This window comes from Zootoca vivipara, chromosome 1 (assembly GCF_963506605.1).
Source record: "Zootoca vivipara chromosome 1, rZooViv1.1, whole genome shotgun sequence".
In the NCBI taxonomy this organism is placed as follows: domain Eukaryota; kingdom Metazoa; phylum Chordata; class Lepidosauria; order Squamata; family Lacertidae; genus Zootoca; species Zootoca vivipara.
The window spans coordinates 66,534,332-66,548,155 of record NC_083276.1 but is presented as its reverse complement, the minus strand read 5'-3'; the positions used below and the strand labels follow the sequence as shown (position 1 = coordinate 66,548,155).

General features: G+C 40.4%; 1 protein-coding gene across 2 annotated transcripts in view; it reads left to right on the top strand.

The window, feature by feature from the left end:
* PARVA (parvin alpha) overlaps positions 1-13,824 on the top strand; it is a 71,221-nt gene that overhangs the window by 35,857 nt on the left and 21,540 nt on the right. The window contains exons 1-4 of one of the 2 annotated variants that reach the window (XM_035118872.2): positions 3,270-4,152; positions 11,773-11,862; positions 11,977-12,047; positions 12,941-13,043. In XM_035118872.2, coding sequence (XP_034974763.1) covers positions 4,125-4,152; positions 11,773-11,862; positions 11,977-12,047; positions 12,941-13,043 — 292 coding nt within the window. In that variant the 5' untranslated portion in view covers positions 3,270-4,124. Of the gene's footprint in view, positions 1-3,269; positions 4,153-11,772; positions 11,863-11,976; positions 12,048-12,940; positions 13,044-13,824 lie in introns of those variants that run through there. The other variant, XM_035118864.2, reaches the window with a different exon arrangement.

Here is a 13,824-nt window from a genome sequence, read left to right as displayed (position 1 = left end):
CAGACGACGTGGGTGCATAATTGTAGACATGCTGACAATAAAAATGTGTGTCTTGGTATATATGCACACCAAAATCCCCTGTGTGAGTTAAGCCACCAGCTGCAAAAAGAGTGGCAGCAAAACTCTTAATGTGGAATCATATAAAAAAAATATGTACTGAGGATTGGTGTCTAAGATGGATATATCAAAGGTGAATAAATAGGAGGAACACTACCAGATAATAGAGTGGCTTAACTGATCATTGGAAAAAGCTCAGGATGTCCATAAAGCCAATGCTGTTCCAAGAAAGGTTTTGTGGAAGAGCTGAAGCAAAGCAGGGAAGATGGTCTGATGAATCAAAAGTTGCTGTTGTAAGTCCAGGGAACAGCCTATCAGTCATGAGATCTACAGTCATACCTCGGTTTAAGTACGCCTCGGTTTGAGTATTTTCAGTTTAAGTACTCCGCAGACCTGTCTGGAACGGATTAATCCACTTTCCATTACTTTCAATGGGAAAATTCACTTCAGGTTAAGTACAGACTTCTGGAACCAATTGTGTTTGTAAACCTAGGTTGTTGTTGTTTAGTCGTTTAGTCGTGTCCGACTCTTCGTGACCCCATGGACCAGAGCACGCGAGGCACTCCTGTCTTCCACTGCCTCCCGCAGTTTGGTCAAACTCACGTTTGTAGCTTCGAGAACACTGTCCAACCATCTCGTCCTCTGTCGTCCCCTTCTCCTAGTGCCCTCCATCTTTCACAACATCAGGGTCTTTTCCAGGGAGTCTTCTCTTCTCACGAGGTGGCCAAAGTATTGGAGCCTCAGCTTCACGATCTGTCCTTCCAGTGAGCACTCAGGGCTGATTTCCTTCAGAATGGATAGGTTTGATGGATAGGTTTATACAGGTACCACTGTATAAATAAAATTGATTTATTTGTTAAATTTGTTTTCCACTCTTCCTTCCACTGTACACACACACACACACACACACACACATTGGAGGCATGCTACTTTTCAAGTAATCAGCACTTTGAAGATCTATTAGTAATTAAATTGGACAACATATAATGTTAGTTAAAAATGTATTTTCTTCCCATTGCTATCTGGATTTTCTCATGGCCTAGATAATTTTATCCTATTAACATCAAACATACAGGTAACTTTAGAATCCTGCATCTGCATTATTTCTAGGAAAGCATAATATAATTAGAAATGACAGTAATTGGCATTACATGGTTTAATTAAATTTCCTCCTCTGTGCACAAAACCTTTTAACCAGCCATTCCAGTGCTATTTCTGTATTTATTTGTTATGTGGCTAAATGTGTTATGTTGCAGATATGGTATTTATCCATTTTCACAAATTAAGCTATTAGTATTATGTTGCCTCTGAATTGCTTCTTGAACTGATGGGCAAAACCACCTGAGAGAGAGTTCCCACCTCTCTTCAGTAAACTTCCTGTCTTCACTAAGCTGAAAATTGTGGCATTGAGAAAGCACTGTTTTGTGAAAGACAGAAAGATCAGACTTCCAGTAATGTTGTGGACATTTTATGCTTGGGAGAAGAGAAGCACAAGAGCTTATTATCCTAAATGAAGGCAACACCAGACAGTAAAAATTTATTCTAATTATCAGGAAGCAATGTTACTTTGAATTCCAATAAAGTTTTTTTTTTAAAAAAAAAGAAGGAAAAAAGGAAGCAATGTTACTTCTGAAGCAGCCAGATTAAACAGTATTCACAGAATTTACCTGCCATCCTATACAGGTTAAGATTGTGGATTCTGAATATCCCAATGAAATGGTTCTCCTTGAAGAGCTCGGAAATGCTTAGCTTTTCAGTACTATCCCAACGCTTATATGCTGGATTTAGTGTGTTTGCTAAACAGCCCCTCAAAAATGGCCTGAGAGATAAAATACCTGGAAAAGATTATGTGTCGCCTTCAAAAAGAGATTGGTTGTGTTGTTGGGGTGGTATTCCTTTTACTGACCTTGAGACGCCAACAGTGGAGCTATGGTAGGTGAAAACAACAGAAGGACCACTGAGTGATCTGAGGCTAACAACAGCCCCCTCCCCCTTTTAAGTCTTTGAATGAAGGAAAGGCTTGTTACCCCTGTTAATATTATTGGCGAGCTCAGAGAGTCTGCTACAGGTGGAAGGATCTGTCAGTGGGGGTTCTCAGAGTTTCTTGGGGTTTTTTCCCAATCTTAAATTCAGTTCTCTAGATTTCTTTTTATTTTTTTAATCCTCATTAAAATTCACCAGCATTTTTGTACAAATTTATTTCTACTAAACACATTTTTGTATGCAATTTTTCTAGCTGCTATCCTTGATTTAACGTAGTCTTGTATGCTATTGTCACTAACATATTAATTTTATGCACACATTTTTGTAAACATTGGTGGGAGAACTTCACCGCAAAATTCAGACAGCATTGCAAATGTTGAAAGAGGGCCATAGTTCTGTTCTCATGTTGTTTTGGAAAAGCAAATTTGATAGATTCGCCTTTAAATGCAAACTGCTCTCTGCTCCTTTACAAATGAATAGTGACTGCCCTGGTTCCAGATTGAGAGAAATGAATAAGGGAAATAAATCCCTTGAGGTAGAGACCAGTAGAGGGGAGTAAACAGACCACCATGTCACCTGAGTGGGCGCCAGGTGATAGTCCTGGGGTGGGGGTTTTGAGTATAAGCTGGCCATTTGAAGGAAGTGAATCCAGTGGTTTAGAGAGAATGTCTGGCAATCGGTTTAACTGCACTTGAACACTTTAATAATTAATGGGCGTTCTGGAGCGATGCTGAATCTGACCATTTTTATGCAGACTGGTTCCCCTTCCTTAAGTATATTAACCAGTGATATTCATGCATTGGTAGCCTCACAATTTGACGATTGTAATGCACTTTGTATGAGACCTCCTTTGGGATTGGCCTGGAATCAACAGCTGGTGTGGAATGCTGCACTGGGTTGTTGAATGGAGCACCTGGGTGCATACAGTTTTCACCTGTTTTGAGGCAACTTGCACTGGCCGCCAACCAGCTACATGGCCATGCCCTACTCTGAACTGCTTAACCCACCCATCCTTCATGATGGCCCCTTTTGAAATGTGGAGACAGGACCATGGCACAACAGGACTTCGGGTAGCTCTTGGGTTCCTCTGAGCTGCACAAGTATTCCATAACTTCACTTACACGGAAGATCTGAGAACTGGCCCAAAGGCCAACAGAGCAACAAGGAGAGGAAGGAACATAAACCAGGGATGTGAATTCCCAGTTCACAATTTCTTTTCTTTTCTTTTCTTTTCTTTGGCTCTGGAATCAGGAAGGCTCTTTTGAGGACCACCAGGAGATTAGGGTAGGATCTCTTCCCCATTTTGGGGCAGCTGAGTCTCTTCACTGCCACCCAGAGTTAATCAGAAAGTGGTGAAGGGGGATAAAAACATGATAAAACGCCTCAGGTGTGGTGGACGTTATTTGAACACACACCTGCTGCTTTCCAAGGCATCTTGGAGCACAGCAAATATATGTTCAAATGTATGTTTGCATTGGCAGAGTAAAGGAGTGCAAGGGTGAATGAAGAGGTGGGGAGCAAGGGTGAGGAGAGAACAGGAGAGGAGGCGATGAAGAAATGGATAATTCTTGACAGCTGTGATGTGGGGTTCAGAGCTGTTGCAGAGTAAGGCAATGTTGATAAGGCAGTGAAGAGAGGGAGGGAAGTGAAGGAAATGTTTCGCCACTGCCCATCATGGCCTTCTTAATATCTGCCTTACACAGATTCCCTATCGCTTTAATTATGTTGGGCTTTGTAAAATGTAATAGCCCAAGAATTCTGTAAGTCATTTGGATAAATGAGGTTGCCTGTTTGTCAAAACATTTAGCTTTCTAGATGAAATTTGCCGAGATGGGAATGGCAAATGTAGTTTGTTTTGCAGATGGTCTATGAGTCTCCTGTGGCATCATATTAAATTATATAGGCAGTCAGTCAGTTGTTCTATGATGCATTGAGCTTCGAGTTGCAATGTGCATTGAGTATTCTGTAGAGATACAGACTCAAAATACAGCTACACAGGGCAGCAGCAGAAGGGAGTGATTTAAAAGTAGGGGACTTTTTAGTTGTCCTCGTGTTTGAGAAAATGAGGGCTTGGATAGTGTACAATGGGATGTGGAGCATTTTGTCCCAAAGGTAAGGGATTCTACAGCCCTTGCTATTTTCTTTTTCATGTTTGATTCCTGTGGCTCTGAATGATTATCTGTGCTAAGCATTTAGGGTGTTTTCAGAATTGATCTTTGTGATGTTAGCTTTGCTTTGCTATATTTTAATTTTTTTTGGCAGAGTAATATTTTTATGTTGCATTAGTGAAGGCATCACTTTGTGTTTTAGCACAGAGGTCAATAGTTTTCTAAATGATATAATCTTCTAATAGATGTGCTAAATAACTGGTTCTTTTGCACTGAAGGGTGTGTTGTTAATTTTAGTAAACACAGATTAGCAATATCTGAACTGCATAATAATACAAAACAAAAAAATTTAAATCTGTATATTCAAAACCTACTTAGACCTGCTTAGCAAAAATTGTTTTGTGTTTTATTGTAACAAAACTTTTTGGGAACCAAATATCTTTTAATTTCAGGTCTCCTTAATTCTGCTGGTTGCTAATAACCTCTCACAGTTGTATTGCTATGTGCTTTATATTTGGCTGTGTTCTGAACAAGTTTGATCAAATTTCCCAACATGAGTATCTGAGAGACTACTTGATTGTATTCAAAAGCGTTTATTGTGAACAGCTGCATGAGTTATTCACACTTTAACACCAGAAACATGGGGGAATTATATTGGATAAGCTGGCATTTGTAAATTCATATTTATGGCATTCAGAACTGATTATCTTAACACTCAGCTGCCTGGTTGGAACGGATTTATTTGAAGTTTTCTGCAATCATGCTACTCTGGTACAAAGATATGGGTGGAAATTGAATCAGAATTATTTATTCATCACAGTATTGAAAAGTAACGTGCAAGTTGGTTGAAGCACTTTTAAAGAATTCTGGCTTTAATTTGGCATCCAGTTATATAGGTTTAAAACTAGTTGGACTGCACATGTGTACAGGATTGCAATCTAGTTTATGTTCTGTGTATCTGAAAGCAATCCAGTGCATAGCTGCCAAGTTTTCCCTTTTCTCACGAGGAAGCCTATTCAGCATAATGGAATTTCCCTTTAAAAAAGGGATAACTTGGCAGCTATGATCCAGTGTCTCCTACTCCCTTTCTCTAGCTGGTGGCAAGGCACCAATTCTCTCTCTCTCTCTCTCTCTCTCTCTCTCTCTCTCTCTCTCTCTCTCTCTCTCTCTCTCTCTCTGTGTGTGTGTGTGTGTGTGTGTGTTCTTTTGAAACAGAATTTTAAAGCTTTTTTTATCCAACACTCCAGGTTGCCTTGACATGCCTTGACAATCTTGAGCTACACCAATGTTGTGGACACTGTTGTAAATCTAATGCCCAAGAATACCAGTACTGCAAAAGGGTAGCTAGGGCTTTAAAATAAATTTATTGTTGATGGGAAAGGGAATGTGTGAATGCATGCTGCATATAGCATGGAGAGCTCTTCCCGTTTGTTGAGTTGCTCAAATCATGAATGTTCTGAGAAAAATTTGACATACCCCAAACCCAGGCAGCCTCATTTACAGCTTCATGTTTGCTAATTAGACAGACCATGCACATTTGTCGTTGTGTTAGCTACCAGTTGCTTTGTGTCTGCTCCTGGCAACTACCTCAGGAGGTTGGGGACAAATCAAATGCAGCATCTTTTTACATGACTATTTGTTTGCTCATGCCTGCTTATCTGAAACCAGTGAAGCTGGTATTGCAGAAGTATAGTCAGCTGCTGTGTCTCTGATTCTCTTGCTCCAGCTGTATATGGCCCTGGATCAGCAACCAGAAGTGTGGATGTGTGGAAGGAGGGGCCGTTGCTTTTCTGCCAAGTCTCAAACCCAGAATATTTCAATACTAAAACCTAGGACTCATTTTTTTCTTAATGTATAGAGTTAAGACTGGGTTAAAGCAGTGTTTCCCAACCTTGTGCCTCCAGATGTTTTGAGACTACAATTCCCATCATCCCTAGCTAGCAAGACCAGTGGTCAGGAATGATGGGAATTGTAGTCCGAAAACAGCTGGAGGCACAAGGTTGGGAAACATTGGGTTAAAGGAAGAGGAAAGTCCACATAGTCAGCTGAAGTATGATTTCACCTGCTGCCCTTTGCAAACCTATCTGGAAGAGCATCCAATACATTTCACCAAGCTTTTATTTGGCATCTGTGAGATGTGTTCTAAATGAAGTGTGGATAAGATTGCAGTTTTACAGCCCAATCCAACTTTTTCAAGAAATAAGCTCTAGACTTCAATGGATTACCAGGTATCCCCAAACTGCGGCCCTCCAGATGTTTTGGCCTACAACTCCCATGATCCCTAGCTAACAGGACCAGTGGTCGGGGAAGATGGGAATTGTAGTCCAAAACATCTGGAGGGCCGAAGTTTGGGGGTGCCTGGATTAGTCCATAAGATGTCACAGAACCTAGTCAGCAGAAGACTATGTTGCCACTATGTTTGCACTGCATACACTAGGTGGGCTTAGACAAACTACTAGCCTCAGCTACAGCTCATCCCACACCTTCAATATGTGGATAGTAATACTGACCTACTTTGTAGGTCACTGTGATAATGCATCGTCCCCTTCCAACTCTGTTTTAAATCAGTACAGTATAGAAGTGCTAAGTGGTGTTATCTGAAATGTCAATATCGGTAGAATGGTAATTCAAGTTGCATTCATTGCTCAACTTCACATTACAAGCAAAAGTTACGCAGAAAATATCTGTTGCAATTTCCTAATTGTGGGTGCTTTGGCATTAGGAATAAAGTTACCTGGAGCAAAGGAGCATCAGTGGTGGCAGAATTAAAATAATATACTTTAGTTTTAAAAGTGCTAACTGTAGATCTGACAGGATTCCCTCAGGGATCACTGCTAAGAAGGCATTGCTCCTAGTGGATACTGATCTATTCTCCCCGAGTTGCGGCACCTATAAGACAGAAGTAGTCAACGTGGTCCCATCGTATGTTGTTGGGCTACAGTTCCCTTGCCCTCCTTGCCCTTTGGCCCCACATTGACTGGGGCTGATGGGGATTGTAATCCAGCATTTGGAGAGCACCAGTTTGACTACCACTGCTTTAACAGGCCCTCGTGGAACATAATTCTTTGGACTAATGGAATCATAAGGTTAAATGTGTTCCCTCAAACTGATGGGTCTTGTTATTTCTTCAATGCGGTTATTGAATAAAGCTGAAGGAATCTATGGAATCCCTAGGATCCTTTTAAAAATAGACTCTCTTTTTTGCTTTCTTCTTCTTTTGCCAACCACAACCGTGTGCTAGGATGATCTTTTCCTAAAAGCTTAAACTGAAAGAATGCAGTTTAAGAAGCGAAACCACACTGCTCTGCTCGTGAAGAAAGTGTGTTAGAAGTAGGTATGACTAAATATAGAGCAGAAACTGTTAGCTTTGAAAGCTCTTGGCACCACAAATCCTTTTTTCATATTTGGCATGTCCCTTGTAGTGCCCCACATTATCTGCAGGCACTGAGTACCCTGTTGACTGAAGCTGCCTCCTTATAGGTTCTCTCTCTCATTGAAGGTTTGATTGGTGGGAACAGCAGCACATTGGCATAGGTCATCTCTACAGTTGGGGTGTGTGTTGTAGGTTGGTGATGTTTCAGAGGTGCCCAGGTTCCCTCTTCCAGTCTCTCAAATCAGCACACTTTGTTGTGACCCCTTGTAAGAGTCTCCTGTACCGTCACTTAAGTTTCAAAGGATATAGTGTTTATCCAGCTGGAAGAGGCGCTAGTGCAAGGTTGCTGTTGCATCATTCCTGTGTAAAGACAAGAATGTGCTTTTTTTAAATAAATAAATAAATCCATCCTTCCTGCTGAATGGGAATCGGAATAGGTGGTAGACATTGTGTAGTCAAAATGGTTCTGAAAAAATACAGTGAAGGCTGAAAAGCTCAGTTACTGTGTGTTGAACAAGTATCATTTGTTTTGGGTGTTCGTTTCCTCTTTGATCAACAGCTTTGTAATATTTGCTGGTTCCATTTAACGGAAAGCTGGAAAAAGATAATGGATTAGACAAAAAAATACTGCTCACTGCACAACATTGGGCAGATGAGAAAAGTCCAAGGCCCTAGGCCTTTAATTTCTATTATACACAAACCAATTAGATTGTGTTGTTTGACTTCCTTCCATTTTTGTTATGTTTTATTTAAGAGAGAAATGAAACGGCCGTAGAAAATAGGCCCTTTCTGGAAAATGTGTACTAATGCATCACCATCAGATTGATGTATGTTGTTTGCACAGTCACCTTTACAAGTGATTGGCTGGGAGTCAGCAGTTAATGGATTAGGGACAGTGTTGTGCTACAGATAGTTTCCTGAAAATGATTTTTGATTGTAAACATGCATGTGTCTATTTCGGGGGGCTTCCCTCATTAATTAAGTCTTTTGAGAACGGATTGCTTAAGAATGTTCCGTTTATGTTCTGGAAACACTTTTTAAAATGATCACCTCATAAAAAGCCATCTGCATAGTTGCAAATTCATGTTTATGTGTTTTGTGATAATTAATTTCCAATCACACATTTAACTGGTCTATCATTTCATCGCTACCCTCAAAGCAGTGGGTTTAATCCAGACCTGCCCTGCTTCTATGCATGCAAAGGGCTTTGGAGAGGCTTTCACTGGAGGCAAGGATGCTGGTTTGCCTTCTCCTTGCCCTCCCCCTCCCCCGCAGGTTTTCACAGGATGCTGCAGAGGTATGGGGAAATTGGCAAAAATCGCCACTGTGGTTTCCGCCAGTGGGAATGTCCTATGAGTGGAATCTTGCTCACAGGAAGCTGGATGCAACCCAGAGGCTTTTGCCTCATTTGCATGCAACACTGTGTACAGTACAAAATGTACAAAACTGTGCATCTAGATGAAGTAATTCATCTGTAGTAAATTAAATGAAACTCAGTATGCACATATGTGGATTTGCACTACAGCTAAAGGTGCAAAATCTCATTTTTCTTGCTGACTTTGATCTACCTTTCATTTTTTTGCATTTCTCAAACTTTAGCCCAAAGATTTATTAGAGTTTTTATTTGATCCTTCTGAAAAGAAACAGAATATATATTTGCTTGCATTTTGTTCCCGAATGTGTGTCTGCTGCATTAAATCTATGCCAGTGCTTGGTGTATGTGTTTTTTCTTTTCCTTTTTATATATTTAAGGAACTGGATTTGGCCAGCGGACTGGATCCTTCCTTTCCTCACTCTTCTGGGCCAACTATGATGGGTGGATGGGGTCACCCACCTGTCAAACTTTAACGGGACCAGCCTTCTGCTGATTGGTGTTGAGCATTTGCTTTCTAAGAGGATGGATCTTAGAGCCAATTGCTTGCAAATGGACTTCAAAGGGGCGGCTATCAGTTCTCATCAGCTTATTGATGCCTAGAGCCCCATTGGTTGTTGTTTTTTTAAGCTAACTCACCGCTGGGGAGTCCCTGATGGGGAGCTCCCTAGTTCACCCAGTGTCATTGGTCTCCCTCTGTGTGCTAATCAACTGATGGGCACTGAGAGGGAGCCCCACTTACCACAGCATAATGGAGAGTGCACTTAAAGTGGGAACTTTGTGCGCATTATACCAGGTTTTCTGCCATTGTCAAATTCTGGGTTATCTCACTTCATTTAACATAAATGATTATATGGGTAAAATTCAAGTAAATGGTCACCTTGTAATTAGAGTGTCTTGTGGCTTTGATAACAATAAATAGCATTAACTTTTTTAAAAAATGAAAATGGATAATATGATGTTAATGAAACAGCCACCAGCAATAGCCTCATGTACAACATTTCTAATGACTCGCATGAGCGTGTTTGCATCTCTAGCACTACAGCATTGCATTGGTTTGGGCAGCGTAAATACTCAATGATACAATCTTAAAATCCCCATATTGTACTTATATCTTACCTTAACTTTTTCATTTATTTAAAATACATGTAGGCAATTTTTAGGGGCTGAAATTCTCCTAATCCAGTTTCAATCAGTTCAATTCAGCAGCCCAATTAAACCTGTATAATACATTTAAGCAGATGGAACAAATAAATCTTTTAGAGCTCTTTTAAAGGTCTGCAACAGTGGACTCTGACTTACCTCAATCGGCCACATGTCCCACAAACGTAGGCAATGTTATCTTTTCCAGTTAATTCTTCTCCTAGCACCTGTCCTCACTAAGGTGGCATACTATATACTAGTGACCACAGAAGAAGCTGAAATCCACAGTATTGCATTGATACGGAGCTGTCATAAGGAGATATCAAGTATATTGCAGCCAATGCATCAACAATACAAATCATGTTTACGCAATTAAGGGAATATATCTGGCGTCTTCCCACAGCAGGGAAGATTGGTTACTGCCAGAGGGAGGTTGGTGTGAACCTTTCACAGCTGCTCCCCTCCTTTCTCCTCTGCAATGATGTGAAATGAAGTAAGAGAAGCTCTTTATAAATACAAAGTTGGAAAATCACTGACCTAAGGAAATATAAATAGTTATCTAAGTACATGAGGAAGTCTTAATACAATGAAGCGTGGAGCACTAGTCTGCATATGCTAAGGGAATAAAGCTAATTTAAACCTTGTGGGCAGCAGTATTTGTGCTCATCAGTTTCTAGTACAGTAACTTCGAGGGGACTCTTGCATTATTAAAGGACAGAATGTGGCTCATTTGGACAAATGTCATAGTTTAGATTTATGAACTTGTATTCCTGGATCTTATGATTAAGACGTCTGTTCGCCTAAAAATAGATGCTCTGGGGTGTGGGTGTGTGGGTGTGTATGCATGCACACACAAACACAAATATTTCCATCATTTGTATTAGCTTCATCAAATATAACATATTAGAGATGTTTTTGCGTGATTCAGGTATTTTGATTGCCAAATGCACTGGTATTTTATGCTACCCATTTTGAATTACCGTAACCTTTTTTTCTTTTCTTTTTTGTACATTGCTGAGACAACCAAGTTTGGGGGCAATTAACAAATGCTAATTAAAAAATAATTGTGAAAAGTTCCAGTGAGGTAGCTGAGCTGAAATTTTAGAGACCAACATGACGCAAAACAAAAGAATTTCCACAATGTAAATTTTGTTTTTAATAGGACCAGTGTCTGACATCAGTGTAACAAAATGCTTCACGGTTTTGCAACTTGGCAATGTGACCAGAGTGCCTTTGTGATAAATTACGCAGTTGGATTTGTGGTAGAAGGAAGGGATGTGGTGTTTTGTTTTGTTTTGTTTGTTTTTTTGGCACGTTGACTACGGCCTTGTTTGAATTTGTAGAATTTTGTTTCAAGGATGAAAAAATAAGAGCCAAACCAGAACCGCTTCATTTTAGCTGGCTTGAACAAATCATGAAACTGAGAGAGAATGGGGAAGATCTGGGTTTATGTGTGCCCCTGCATGTGCATGCCGGTTTTCTCAAAATCTTTGAAAAGCATACAGGTCCAAGTGCTTGGCTCCCCACAAAGTTGCTTATTGTCAGTTACACATGAGAGCTGCAATTTGGATTGGCTAAATATTTTTCACTGTTGGATCCATTACTTTTCTGCTAAATACATGTGGAGATTAGGCTTTGAGTTCACGTCCTTACTGCTGCTGGAAAGCTTTAAGATGTAAATGCTAAGAAAAAAACAAGTTTCTCTGAACTGTTTTATTTCTTCTTCTCCTCCTCAGTGTCTGAACTACAAGAAGAAGGAATAAATGCCATTAACCTACCACTCAGCCCAATCCCTTTTGAACTAGATCCTGAAGATACTATGCTAGGTAAGTTGAAATACATTTTTGCTTAACCTAAATAATGGATGGAAACAAAATGCCACAAGCCTACTTTATTTGTAATGGATATCTCCTATTTCCCCATTTCCACCCCCCCTAAAGAGGAAAATGAAGTCCGAACCATGATTGATCCAAATTCAAGAAGTGACCCAAAACTACAGGAGCTGATGAAGGTAAATATGTAAGCACTTTAAAACTCTTCTAAAAATACAAAGCAAAGAAAACATTTGTATTTATTTGTTGCATTTATATCCCACCCTTTTCTCCAAGGAGCTCAAGGTGTTATACATGGTTTCCCCCCCTCCTTGTTTAATCCACAAAACAACCCTGTGAGGTAGGTTAAGTTGAGAAACGATGGCTGGCCCAAGGTCCCCCATAAAGCTTTTAAGTTGCGGTTCATGCTACTCCATCCGTTTTCCTCTTTACTGTACATCTCAAATTTACAGTAGAAGCCAAAAGCCCTGCCAATGACAAAAAAGGGCAAACAATTTTGCATTTTTCAGAGCTTAATGTTGCTCCAAAAGCTTGGAAGATTAAGTTTCTACAGATGCTAGAGACTGAGGTGTCTGTGTGTAGATGTATTTCAGTCCCACTGCCTCTTCTATGTTTGCATTCCAACATCATTATTATTATTATTATTATTATTATTATTATTATTATTATTATTATTATTTTGCTATAACTCTGCCTGTTTATACATTAACACCTGCCATATCCCAAGGCCTTGGGGTAGCCGGTGGTTATTTAATGTGAAATTAAAAAGTTCCTGTCCATGAGGACAAAATCCCAGCACAGTTGAAATCAGAAGGAATTGTTCTGTCTAATTTTGTACAATTAACATTAAGCCAGACCTACTTTCCGGAATAAATAAATATCGGCCAATAAAGCGAGATGAGTGCCACAACCCCAGAGTCGTCCGTGACTGGACCTAATGGTCAGGGGTCACTTTACCTTTACTGTCCAGAAGCACCCTCTGTCATTTCTGAGACCACATTGCGCAAAGTGGAAAATCGGTTTGTGATGTACACACATACAGAGTTTTTCTGAATCTTTGTCTCTTGCACAGGTGCTAATTGACTGGATTAACGATGTTTTAGTAGGAGAACGAATTATTGTAAAAGACCTGGCTGAAGACCTGTATGATGGACAAGTACTGCAGAAACTCTTCGGTGAGAAATAATTTTATGCATATCACATTTTTCAGGTGCTTGTTTGTAGTTAGGAGTAACATAGGCACTGGTTTCCATTCCTTTACGCTTCATATTGCTGCAGGCATCAGTAACTTATGTAGTCATCAAGATGCGATGGGACAAAGTTGGGTGAGCTCTGGAGCAGTGGTGGCCCCGCAGCAGCATGCACACCTGTAGAGTACTCCCAGTACATTTCCGAGCACAATTCATAGTGTTGGTACTGACCTTTAAAGCCCTAAACGGCCTCGGTCCCGTATACCTGAAGGAGCGTCTCCACCCCCATCGCTCTGCCCGGACACTGAGGTCCAGCGTCAAGGGCCTTCTGGCGGTTCCCTCACTGCGAGAAGCAAAGTTACAGGGAACCAGGCAGAGGGCCTTCTCAGCAGTGGTGCCCTTCCTGTGGATGTCAGATGTCAAGGAGATAAAGAACTACACAACTTTTAGAAGACATCTGGAAGACAGCCCTGTATCGGGAAGTTTTTAATGTTTGATGTTTTAGTATATTCTGATATATGCTATGAGCCACTCAGAGTGGCTGGGGAAACACAGCCAGATGAGTGCGGTATTAATAAATGGAAATAAATGGAAAATCAGGTGGAATTCTTAGGAGAACAGAGATGCAACAGAAGGCAAAGTGTGATAGGCTTGAGAAGTTGCCAAATTTTGAAACTTCAGACCAGTTATCTACAGAAAATCCTTTGTTATATGTGGGACAGAATGTCTTTGCATTGCACTTGGTACATGGAGTTGAGGTGTAGAC